Source organism: Nicotiana tomentosiformis, chromosome 12, assembly GCF_000390325.3.
Source record: "Nicotiana tomentosiformis chromosome 12, ASM39032v3, whole genome shotgun sequence".
NCBI lineage: Eukaryota > Viridiplantae > Streptophyta > Magnoliopsida > Solanales > Solanaceae > Nicotiana > Nicotiana tomentosiformis.
The window spans coordinates 128719094-128731632 of NC_090823.1; the positions used below are offsets into that span (position 1 = coordinate 128719094).

Below are 12539 nucleotides of genomic sequence, written 5' to 3' on the forward strand. Positions count from 1 at the left end.
GTAAGTGTAAACACTTAAAAAACTCTCCACGTGGGTGGTGATCGATTCCTTGGGGCAGGGACCACTACAAGATTATCGGCCCAGTTGCAGTCCTCCTAGACCTTCTCGAGGACACTATCGGTGACCGAACATATGTACCTCGAGACCAACTCGCACCAACCCGGTACCGAGGAGGTTTTCTCAACTTTGAAATCGGCTCCGGTTGGACACCCCACAGGGGCGAACATCTTTAGAGGGGGTTCCAGTGTCGGTTCTTCAGTGACAACAGGCGAAACGTTCTCAGACGGTCTCGAGGAAGAGGGGTTTTCTTTTAGAGGAACGGACTTTGAAGTCTTTGCCATTTCTTCTAAATAAAGGAGAACAGAAGGTGCTGATAAAAGAGAAGGTGTAATTAGTAGATAACTTATGAAAGCTTTCAGAAAACCATAAGAGAAGAAGTTTTAAACTTAAGTTTTCAGAAAATCAGAAGATGAGAGTGATGAAGTTTTCTTAAAACACAAGAGCCCAATGTAAAAGTTTTAAATGAATGGATGAAAGGGGGTATTTATAGTTTTCTCAAAAGGCGGTTCGCATCTTGTAGCGGCCGACCGTTAACTGACACATATTTAATGCCTTGAAGACTGGGCCGACGAGACATTTCAACTATTCTTGTCATTTACGTCATGAATTTGTCGTCATGATTTATCGGAGTGAGAATCGAAAGCTCGTATCGTTTCTCACCATTTACTCTCCAAAAAAACAAGGGAATTTGACGTCATGTTTTTGTCACTTACGTCATGATATGTCGAAGTGAGAATTTGAGGCTCATGTCGTTCCTCGTCATCTACTCTCCGAAGAACGAGGGGACTATCTGTATACGGGTAAAATCGAGCTCGATATTCGATCGAGCTTCCGAACTCCCTAATTAGGCCAGGGTCGAAATGTCTGTGATCGGGTGAAGTCGAGCTCGAAGATCGATCTGACATCTAACACCATCAGCCAAGATCGACACATGGTGATTATGATCGAACCCAAAGCATTGTCAAAGTTAGCCATCAAAACCATCAGATTTGCCCTCGAGTTTACCGAAGGCGTAACTAGTCCTGTTTCTAATGGTCTCGAAAAAAACTTTGCCAACTCACCCGACAGGGGTCCGTAATTCTCGCTATTAACCAATCATTATGGCAGAAATTACGGAACGAGTCAAAAAGGGACCAACGATCAGCAAATCATGGACCTTTGCCTTTTTATAGAACAATAAGATAATATCTTAAAAGGTAGGTTTCCCCTAATATATAAAGAGGACTTAACAATTCATGAGACATATGGTAACATATATTGATAAGCAATACATTCTCTAAGTTCTTACTCTCTCATATCTTTGTGTCAATAAAAGTACATTCAACTCAAGGGTAGCTGGCTTTCTTAAGCTGAAATCATCTCATTCGTGTGGTTTGTAGTTAATTTATCGCTATTTATTTCAATTGCAATCAAATTTATCGCTTTGTATCAAGTTAATCTGCATATCCTTTAAACCACTAACAAATTCAATTGTTATCCAATTTCGAGGGTAAACAACCACATAGTCCTAAAAATAATAAAACTAACACAAAAATATCAAATATATCAATCAATAAATTAAAATATATTTTTGTTACACAAAACACTAAAGATAAGAAGTTTTAGATAATTCTTTTGGTTACATGTCGAAATTTTAATATAATAGTGCGTGATGTGTGTGGATTTGGCACATAGCATAGGGATGGGTCTGTTATCCACCTAATTTTGAATTGCCTTTGATCTTTCTCCGTTTTAAAAAATAAAATCTTTTTAATTCTCTAAAATCTATATTAAGTGGGTAAATTTGTCTTATCAATGCTTCCTAAATCCTACATTTGCCCATTAATCATATCCAAATTACGAGAAACCCCACTATAAGATATTTCTCACACAGTCTATTCCTTTCTTCGTGCAGAAGAAGAAATCCAAAGTTTTAAGAGGTTTTATTAAAGGATTTACAGTTCCACCTTTTCTTCTTCTTCTTCTTTGTGTTCATCATTGAGAGTAATCAACGATGGCCGCTTTAGAGTACTTAGATTCACTTCGGAATGCACATCCAGAGCTATCCGATTGGTACAATACGCTTTCAGATCTGTACCAGCGCAAGCTCTGGCACCAGCTTTCTCTTAAGCTTGAACAATTCGTTGCCCTCGCCGTTTTTCAGGTCTGTTTTTTGAGATTTTATTGTTGAATTACCTCAAAATTCTGCCTAATATTATTTGAGTATATGTTATTAATGTTATATTATAGATCGGTTTAGGTTTGTACAAAAGTTACGGTTCTTGCGGATTAATTTATTTTTTCTCTCACGCTTGAATATTTAGTATAAAGAGTTTTAAAAAGATTGAACCTATTTGACTTTACATGGAATTTAAGAAAAAATAGAAGACTTTGATATTTGTGTGATTAATGAGAAAAAATTAAAGTTATATTGTTTTCAAACTTAGAAAGGGCTCATTCTTTCTCTAACAAACTAAAAAGGAAATAGGTTAATTATTTTAGAGGGAGTACTTTTTATTTCTATTTCTGTTCTGCATAGTATTGGCCTGGGATGAATTTAAATGTAGAATCATGGTAGGATTCATATAGATGGCCCCAATAGAATTCAGGTATACATGACTTGTTTAAATAACAAACACAAGTTCTGGGGAAGTTTTGAGATAATTTTAACTAATTGAAAAGACCTTCAATGATGAATCCAAAATTTGAACTCTATGGGTTCTAAATTCTCAGATAGCAACATCAACTAATTGGGTTTTGAATTTAATTTTCGTACATAGTGAATTTCTTAATATAAATACAAGGTTTGGACTAAAGCTACTGGTTTGGCCAAACCCGTAGTTTACCTTCTATCTCCGCCCATGCTTCCATCTCTGAATGTCTTAATTTGTGTTTTGTTATTTAAACATGTCATGTATACCTGAATTCTATTGAGGATGGAACTAGTAAAATTATGTTGCATTAGATCTTCTCAGAAGCGGGTAATGCTCCAGAGGTGGTGATGCTATTGGAGCTTAGAGTGTAATATTCTAAACGCATTTCTTGTTGTTCCCTTATTTTACTTTCAGGCAGGCGATGCACTGATACAGCTGTATCACAATTTCATCACTGATTTTGAGACAAAGATCAATCTTCTCAAGCTTGCACATTTTGCAGTCATTGTTTCCCGGCGGTATGCAGAGAAAGAAGCTGCTATAGGTTACCTTGAAGGAGTGATCGATAAACTTCAAAATACTAAGGAGACACGCATAGAGGAGCCAATTCTATACATTAAGTTGCAGATTGCCCTATTTAAGCTTGAACAAGGGGATCAAAAAGATTGCAAGAATCTTTTAGAAGGGGGGAAGACTACACTTGACAGCATGACTGACATTGATCCCTCTGTTTATGCTAGCTATTATTGGGTTTCGTCTCAATACCATAAAGCTCGCCAGGAGTTCGCCGAGTTTTACAGAAGTGCTCTTCTTTATCTTGCATACACTTCTGTGGACTCTCTTTCTGAATCGTTTAAGCTGGTAAGTAATTGTTCGGTTGAAATGTCACATTACCAAAAATAAAAATATTGTCATTTTTACTCCAGCCTCCTCTCTGTGCTGTGTATCCTTGCATTTTTTTCGTGCTCTCTCTCTCTCTATTTTTCCGTGTGATAAATGTTTTTACATTATGCTGTGTTCCAGTCTAGGTAGAGGTGGAGAGTATTCTTGGACGGAGCTGCTGATGCTATCGTTTAGTTCCTTAACATATACAGAATTTGAACTTCTGTATGGCAGTGGCAGACTGGCAGCTCATGTTCATAGTTTGGTCTTGAGTGCAGTATTATTCACTAGGGTTTCTGAACTGATGATCATCTGTTTTTTTCTTCTTATTAATTAACTCTTCATAGTTTGGGAGAAATGGTTGAAGATCCTTGGTTTTGGATTTGTGATAAGTGTTTGGCAATCTATCTTGAGTCTTTAAAATGTTTATTCCCATAATGCTTATTTTGATTTTTCTATCAATTGATTGCAATAATCTGGATTGCCACTTGGTTTGTTATTGAGGGCCTTTCGTACTAGGTATTTCTAGTTTCTGAGTAGAAATAGTTGTTGGTTGTGGTGCCTTGCAAATTTTTGTAACTTTAGTTTGTTAATGAAGGTACACCTAAAATTTTGTGATTGCCATATGTTTTATTCTTGCTATTTTTAGTGCTAATTGTTTCTCCTATGTCATATAGGATTTGGCATTTGATTTGTCCTTGTCAGCTTTGCTGGGAGACAACATATACAACTTTGGTGAATTGCTTGCTCATCCAATTGTAAGTTTACACCATACATTTCCTTGTGTTTTTATGCTGTCCATATGCTAGAGAGCCTAGAGTTCTGGGATTGGAAATGTCCGGTAAAGCTATTTCTTGAGGAAGTCGCTAAGTGATGACCCTTCTGAGAATTTGCTATTGGCGTCCTCTCCCGAGGACCTGAATGTTGTCAGAAGTTTTAACATGATGTCACTTGTGCTGCTGGAACTCACATCTTCTCCTGAAAGTTTATTTTCACGGCTAATGCCAATGATACTGGTTGACTAGGTTCTTCGATCCATTAAACTGTGAACGGATCATGTTTCTAGTCTGGTTAGATACTAGATTTCTCCTAAGTCAAGGCAAAACCAGTCAACTGGTCTAAACCACAATGGACCTTCTTCAATGGCGCTTTCCAATTCCGAGTTCTTGAGTTGGGTATTATTAAGAAACCACTGCTTGTGTGCCTGTGTTTCTGCACTTTGCTTCCTCCTTCTGGCTTTTGCTATAAGGATTTCAAGCTTTCCCCCATCCAAATAAAAGGATAAAAACCGTCTTATGGTATTAGCTAAAAAAAATTCAAGGATGGTGACATTTAGATGTCCGCTTCTGTCTGAAATTCGTCGTAGTTTGTGTCTTTGTGATACTTCTAAGTGAATATGTTGCTGGGAGATTTCCAGATTAATCATTAAAATTTATTCTATTTCAATTTGCCTGCTGATTAATCTTTGCACCATCTTCTAGGAAGTTTAATGATAAAACTTGTGTCTTCTACTATTTTGCTACTTTCAGAAGTTATTTATCATAATGTCATCAAAAAAGTTATGGTCTACCCTATTTGTACAGTGTTGGTTCTGGGTATCTAACATATTTTACTGTGTTGATCCAGAACATTCAAGGTCCTTATGGTAGAATTCTTTATCATCAGAGGATACTATGAATATTACATGTTCTGTGTGGATTAGGGACGTAATATCTTCTCTCTTTTTTTCCTTTTTTTCTTTTTAGGAATAAGGGTAGGGGATGTCGTATATTGTCCTAGCTATCACTGGTTGTTCCTTACATCTTTCCTCTCCTCCATAAAGATCTTGTTTCTTCTCATTGGAATTTGGAACATCCAAGTTGGCTAATAGATAAACTACCTGTCTTTTCTTCTCTACTCCTTGAGTTTTCACATGAATAGGGTGGATTGAGTCTCATAGTCCTACACCTACTCCAGAATTCCAGATACCTTAACCTCCTTTTGAAGAGCTTTGTGACTTTAAAAGCTGTCATATGAGGCAAAAGTGAAACTATAGTTTTTCGTTAAACACTTAAACCCGGCCATCCTGATAGCGAGCACCTTGACTGACTTTTTTCTTATTTCCCTTCAAGTTATCATAAAAGGGAAGATTTTCTTTTTCTTCTTTTTATTTTTTGTGGGAATTTAGTTAATTCAGTACCGAAAGACTGAAACCATGTGCAATAGGGTCAAAAATGTCCAGATCAATTATCAAACTGAAAACAAACTATCAACTTAGGAACAGCACTGTTGGCTAAGGAACTTAGTAAATTCCTTTTTTGACTACTGTTAGGCTTCAAGAAGTAATGGGGGATGGACCAGAATTTGAACCACGGGAGCCATATAGCAGTCTTATGTTTGTATGTTGATGATGTCATGTAGAATCTAAGGGGACTTGTTTTAACTTGTTATAGGTAAATAGCCTCATGGGGACTAAGGTTGAGTGGCTCTATCATATTCTTGAAGCATTCAACACTGGCAATTTGATTCGTTATCAAGAATTGTGCCGTGTCCATCAAGCTGCATTGAATGCTCAACCAGCATTAGTGCAGAACGAGAAAAAGCTTCTGGAGAAGATCAACATTCTCTGCTTGATGGAAATTATCTTCAGGTACTGTTATGGGAGTTCTGCAGGAAATGAAAATATTCGTCCTATATTGCCTGTTACTATGATTTCTGAATTTCTGGATTATGTATTTTGCATGCAGTCGCGCCGCAGAAGATAGAACTATCCCATTGAGTGTCATCGCAGAATGCACAAAGTTGGGTGTGGAAGATGTTGAATATCTCCTCATGAAGAGCCTTTCTGTAAGTGGACCTCTTAGTAGTTAAATTAGAAGAGTTGCCTTCATATATCTTCGAGGGATGGGGGATTTGGTTCTGCCATCTATTCAAGGAAAAGAAAGAAATTAGATAGGTTGTTGAATCTTTCGCTTTCACGCTGCACCTTCCCTTTCTACTTCATCCATCATAGCTTCACGATGCACAACCACCTATGTCATTCTGACGTACGACTGTTTTGATGTTATCTTACTGTAGGTGCATCTGATTGAGGGAATAATTGATCAAGTGGAGGGGACAATTCATGTCTCTTGGGTGCAACCAAGAGTTCTTGGAATTCCCCAAATCAAGTCATTGCGTGATCGGCTAGACAATTGGGTGGAGAAAGTTCACACTACTTTGCTATCGGTAGAGGCTGAAACTCCTGATTTAATTGCATCATAAATCATAATCAAGCAGAGAACGTAGCGAAACTAAATCTAGTAAATCAATGATCTCAATTTGTTTTTTGAGGGAAGCAGGTGCTTGTTATTGTATTTCATTTCTTCAGGTCCATAGTGACATTCCTACGACACAGGGAGCCAAGTTGTGAAATGGCTGTATTTTACTGCCTTTAGATACTTCTACCTTTTCTGCACCAGCATTTAAAAAAATCCAGTTTCTGATGGATGTTTTGCGTCCTTTACTTTCTGGTTTTTGAACTATTCTTTTGTTTACTACGTTCCCTGAACAGTTAAAGAAGTGGACAAGAACAATCTTGTTGGACATGATTTCCATGCGATTTTGTGGGTTATTGCTCAATTTAATACGTATAATTTCATTAATTTTTTTTCCACATGAACTATTTATATGTTATTGATATTAGGTATATTATGTTGGCTCTTCATTTATATGACGAAGCAACGGTGTTATTTTAGCATAAATTGTACTTCTGGTTAAAGCATCGTACTCGTCTATATATTTCAGTTTTCTCGTGTCAACTGAGAACTCACTATTGCAGAACAATGTTTGGTCACCTATTTCTTCACTGTAGAATCCTTGCTAATGGCATATCAATGAAAAGTGTCATTGGCTAAATTAAAAATAATAATTTTAATGCATAACTAGTTGGGTCTGCAACGTAAATTTCAATGCATTACCCTTTATTCGTTCTCATTTCATTTCAATTACTAAATTTGTCTTTATGTTTAGATCACCTTGAAACTAGAAATAGCACACTTATAACTAATATGACAACAAAAAATTCTTTAAAAACGGCTAGTTTGCTAGCATTGTCTTAGTGTAGTTTAAAACTTTAAACTAAAGAAAAAATCTTATCATTGAGGTAGTTTCTTCCGAGTACTGTTATATCAGGTCACCCACAAGATATTTACATATAATTCTTCATAAAAAAATAGAAATAATAATAGTAAAAATAATGTAGAAAAATATATCTACAATAAAAATTATCTTAAAATAAGGTATATTTGTAATAAAAAATAACTTGATAGTATAAAATAATTTTATACGTTGGTGGCTAATAGTTAAAGGGCAAAAGGGCAGCCCGGTGCACTAAGCTCTCCCACTATGCGCGGGATCCGGGGAAGGGCCGGACTACAAGAGTTTCTTGTGCGCAGTCTTATCCTATATTTCTGTAAGCGGTTTTTTCCACGGCTTGAACCCGTAACCTCCTGGTCACATGACAACAACTTTACCAATTATGCCAAAACTCTCCTTCCTATTAGTTAAACTCAAAAAAAATTAACATAAACAGCTGTAATCTCAACTGTATAAACTAAAAAGAGGCGCATATATATAATGTATGCATAATTCATATATGATATATGTATAACCATATAAAATTAATGTATATTGACTAGTAAAAGCAAACAGTGAGTCCAACTGGCTATTTGTGTAAAGATGATGATTGAGTCGGTCCATGTTTGACCCGATTCTTCAACTTAAAACGCTATCCTTTCTATAAATAGGCCATTGCACCATTAGCCAAGTTTGTACAATTACAATTCGCAGTGCAACCGTAGAGAGAAAGAGAAGAAAAATCAAAAATCCCTTGAAAATCAACACTAATGAAGCCAATGGTTGTGGACTACTTAGCAGACATGGAAGAACAGGGATCTACAATGGCAATGGACGTTGACGAAGTGGACGCGCTCGACTTTTTCGGTGAAGGCCCACTCGCCGCCGAACACCTCCGTCTCGCCGACGCCGACTTCTTCAATTCCTTTCAGGATGATTTCGATGACTCTGACATTAACTGAATTTTCATCACCAAAAAAACAAATGTATGTTCTGTTCCTATCCTTTTAGGGTTTACTCGCGCCCTTTTTCCTTCTCAATGATGGTACTTTGTACTTAAATTTCTGAAGGAATAAAACAAAATTTCGAGTGTTCTAGAATTTTATCATAGTTTATATGCTTATTCGCGTCAATGTTTAGCTTTAGGGCTGTTTTCGGCTTTGTGTTCCAAATTTATGATCGTGAAGCAATATTTAATTGGATGTAGAATATTAGCTGATTATGAGTTGTGGAGCTGATTTTGGTCTTTTTGTTTGATTAATTGTTTGATTTTAGAGTTCTGAAATTGGAATTGTTTTGATAAAGTAATAATTTTATTGATGTACGCCGTGGTTCTGAACCCTGGCACACTCAAACGTCTGGTATTTAAGTGGACAAGGAGCCATTATCGCTGACTTTCGAATCGTACCCCATTGGCCCTGGGGGATATCTCGGTTATTAGAAAAAAGAAGAAGTTATTTAAGTGGACAAGGAGCATACGGGAGTTGCTTGCTTGCAATTCTATCACTAAATCATGTACAGTGTTGATGGAGGTGTAGATCTTCTCCAAAATTGCAGGTGAAAAAGAGGGGCTCGGTAGTGGAGGTGCAGTAAAAAATTGCTGGTGGTATGGGTGTGGAGGAGGTAGAAAGGAGGTCGATACCCATTTGGTAGAGGAGGGACAATGAAAGCACCAATGTAATGGATCCATATTTACTGAAGAAGATAGAGACAATTTCTATTAATTCTAACCATGAACAATACTAAGAACAAGGAACTAAATAAAACAAGAATGGAGGGAGGTTCCAGAATGCTCCAACAAGAGCTAAGCTAAAATAAAGAAAAGACTCAGTATTCGCGTAAGAATCCTCGCAGCAGCTTTCCCACTTTATATCCATATAGCCTTGTCTTAGCCAGGGTCCCAAACGTCATTTGACAGGTTCTTTGGCGGATATTTGGGTCTGCTTCTCTTTTTAATGGATCCACTTTCACCACCTTTGTTATCTTGGGCTGCATTCATAACAAAAAAGTAATACTAATTTTATTGATTTAGGAAGAACTGTCAGAACTGTCTTATGCAAGCCATAGATAGAAAAGCAGCAAATCTACCCAAAATATGGTTCTTCACTAAGACACTCAATCATCTATAAACTACAATAGGTATAGAATATCTCGAAATCCGAGATAGAATACAAAGTTGAGAATCCATATAGGTTATAGCAACTAGAAGACAAATGCTTATTAGAGGACTCTTAGTATATTAGAGATATAACCAATAGTGTATGTTAGAGAATCCCTAGTCTTGGATGATCTTTAAGTATGGAGTATTGAAATACTGTATTTTGGATTCAAACAGAGCATTTATGTTAATGAGGTTTCATACTGTCGACGCCGACTAGCTTGGGATTGAGGTGTAGCTGCTCTTGTTGTTGGTGTGTTGGTAATTTATGGTTTTTCGTTACAAATTTACCTATGTGCAAAACCTTATTTGCCCCGAATCTGGATAAAGAAGGAATCTTGTGTAGGTTGATTTTGCTTGATAATAGGATGAATCCTCGACATAGGTGGTATTACGATTCATGTAGTCAACCTCAATTAATTTTAAGGCATAGTCGATTAATTTTTCATATTTGTTGCGTGGTGGTTGCCCAAAATCGAGCTGCGTGATTCCATTCATTGTAGTTCACTATTCCTCGTAGAACTTAAGCTGTCAGCTTCTTTAGTATCGTTTTCTTGGAGAGTCGAATTGCTACACCTAAGTTTAGATTACTGTATTCTGGCATTTCATTGCTGATGGAGTACAGGGATAATACTCTGGGTGGCTTGATTCCACAGTTCTGTTAGGCATCAGTGTTGGCTTAATCTAATATCTCATTCGACTTAAAAGGGCAGACCGGTGCACAAAGCATCCCACATTCACGCAAGGTGCGGGGAAGGGGCCACATTGCAAGAACATGAAGGCATTTTAAAATGCTTTTATCTAGGTTATGTGTTTGTTGGTTGTTCATGTATAGTAAGTAACAAGGTATGTTTGGTTTTGTATGAAAGATTGTATCTTTTGCTTTCCATCTCAAGCCGGGGAATATATTAACCTTTCTTTCATAATGGACGGTGATGTTCTCGCCAACTTGTATGTGCCTTGACTAATCCACCGAGTACATGCTATGTGTTGGTATCTAGGGAATATTCTTACCGTTGGAAGTTTAGTACTCAAGTGAATGTTTCCGATGACCAGTGTCTTGTTTATGTGGTTGCACGTCTGTTGCTTATTGACATTGTTGGTATTGATACTGATGTTATTTATGTAGCATGTGTAAGTACTTGACGCCTAAATTGGGCGCTTTAGGATCCTTTGCAGATCTTGATTTACAACCTTATGATGATATTTGTGTTGGGATCCTTTGCAAATAATGATTTACAACCTTATGATGATGTTGATACTCGTGTTGTTTAAAGATGTCTCCGTTTCAATTTATTCTGGACTTCCAGCATAATATACTGGTCCAGCATTATGCTGGAAGTTCATACACAGGTGCTCCAATCTCCAGTATATTATGCTGGAACTTTCCGTGTGTTGGAGTTCCAGCATAATATGCTTGAAGTTCATACACAGGTGCACTAGTCTCCAGTATATTATGCTGGAACTTTCTGTGTTGTAGCAAAATAGTGGCTATTTTTCAATTACCAGTCTGAAAACTGGCTAGCCCGTGCTATTTTCACTATTTTTTCAAGTGGATGAGGGCGAGACTTGATAACTGGGGCGTCCTTGTAGATTGTAGAGCGTAGTTAAGATGGGTTAATCTATTTAACTAACAGCTTGTTTGGATTGTTGTTACATGTTGTTTTATAATGCATTGTATTATATTGTATTGTATTGTTTGATGAATACAATATATGGATAGATTATATCGCTTGTCGTCGTTTTATGATGTCATGCACCAACAATATAAAGAATAAAGTTGCAACATTACTAAGAAAAAATGGGATATGGAGTAAAATTATTATATAAAAAAAGTAGGGTAAATGATAAAATATGATTATTTAATAATAAAGAGGGTAAGATAAGAGAAAAAAGCAAGGAAATGAAGTTATCACACTAAATTCGTCGTTCCATAAAGTGACATTTTTCGTCGTTACGTAACAATGGATTTAAAGGAGAAAATAGACAAGAAGAAAAACTGAAAAAGAAAGAAAATTCACAGGTGGGGTATCATACACACTACTGAAGAATTTCAAGTCGGCTAATTTGGAGAGGCTTACAGTGTACATCAAAAATTTCAAGTCAGCTGGTTTTGAAAGGCTTGAGAAACTGGACTAGAGCTTTGATAAACTTGAAAAAAATTGTATTATTATGCCTTTTTAATTTAAGCGGTTTGATGAGCGGTTATTGAGTTAATTCTTCAAAAATATATTTGATTCAAAAAGTTGTTCAATCAATTCGAGATTGGTGCAGAAGATCCGAAATTCGTACTTGAAATTAATGAAAACAAGTTCTTCGACATCACCATCTATTTGGTTGTCTTTAAAACAAAAACTTCAATATAATATAATCAAATTAAGATTTATCATGTTTTTTCTTAATAATGAAATGTCGTAAGAACTAAACTTTTTTCAAATAGTACATGTTATTGTAGTTTATTATTTACATTTAGTTTCCTTAAAACATATATTACACCCTTAACATATCTTTCTTCTTAGCACGGCCTTTTTATATTGTAGGAGAATTCTAGAAAAAAGAAGAGAGATAGATATTAAAAGGAAATGAAATAAAACAGGATAACATTTAAACATGTATGGATTAACATAATTTGCGCACTGGCAAACAAAGATAGCCACAAAAAGGCATATCAATAGCAGCAAAACAAGCATATCAATTATCTAAACCAATCA

General features: G+C 36.3%; 1 protein-coding gene across 1 annotated transcript; it reads left to right on the forward strand.

Annotated features, from left to right (window-relative positions):
- Window positions 1-1934: 1934 nt before the first annotated feature.
- Window positions 1935-7144, forward strand: LOC104121202 (26S proteasome non-ATPase regulatory subunit 13 homolog B). Its single transcript, XM_009633144.4, has 6 exons — window positions 1935-2203; window positions 3108-3554; window positions 4253-4333; window positions 6008-6204; window positions 6302-6401; window positions 6633-7144. The coding sequence occupies exons 1-6, from the start codon at window positions 2054-2056 to the stop codon at window positions 6816-6818; spliced, it is 1161 nt and encodes a 386-aa protein (XP_009631439.1). The 5' UTR covers window positions 1935-2053; the 3' UTR covers window positions 6819-7144.
- Window positions 7145-12539: the final 5395 nt, after the last annotated feature.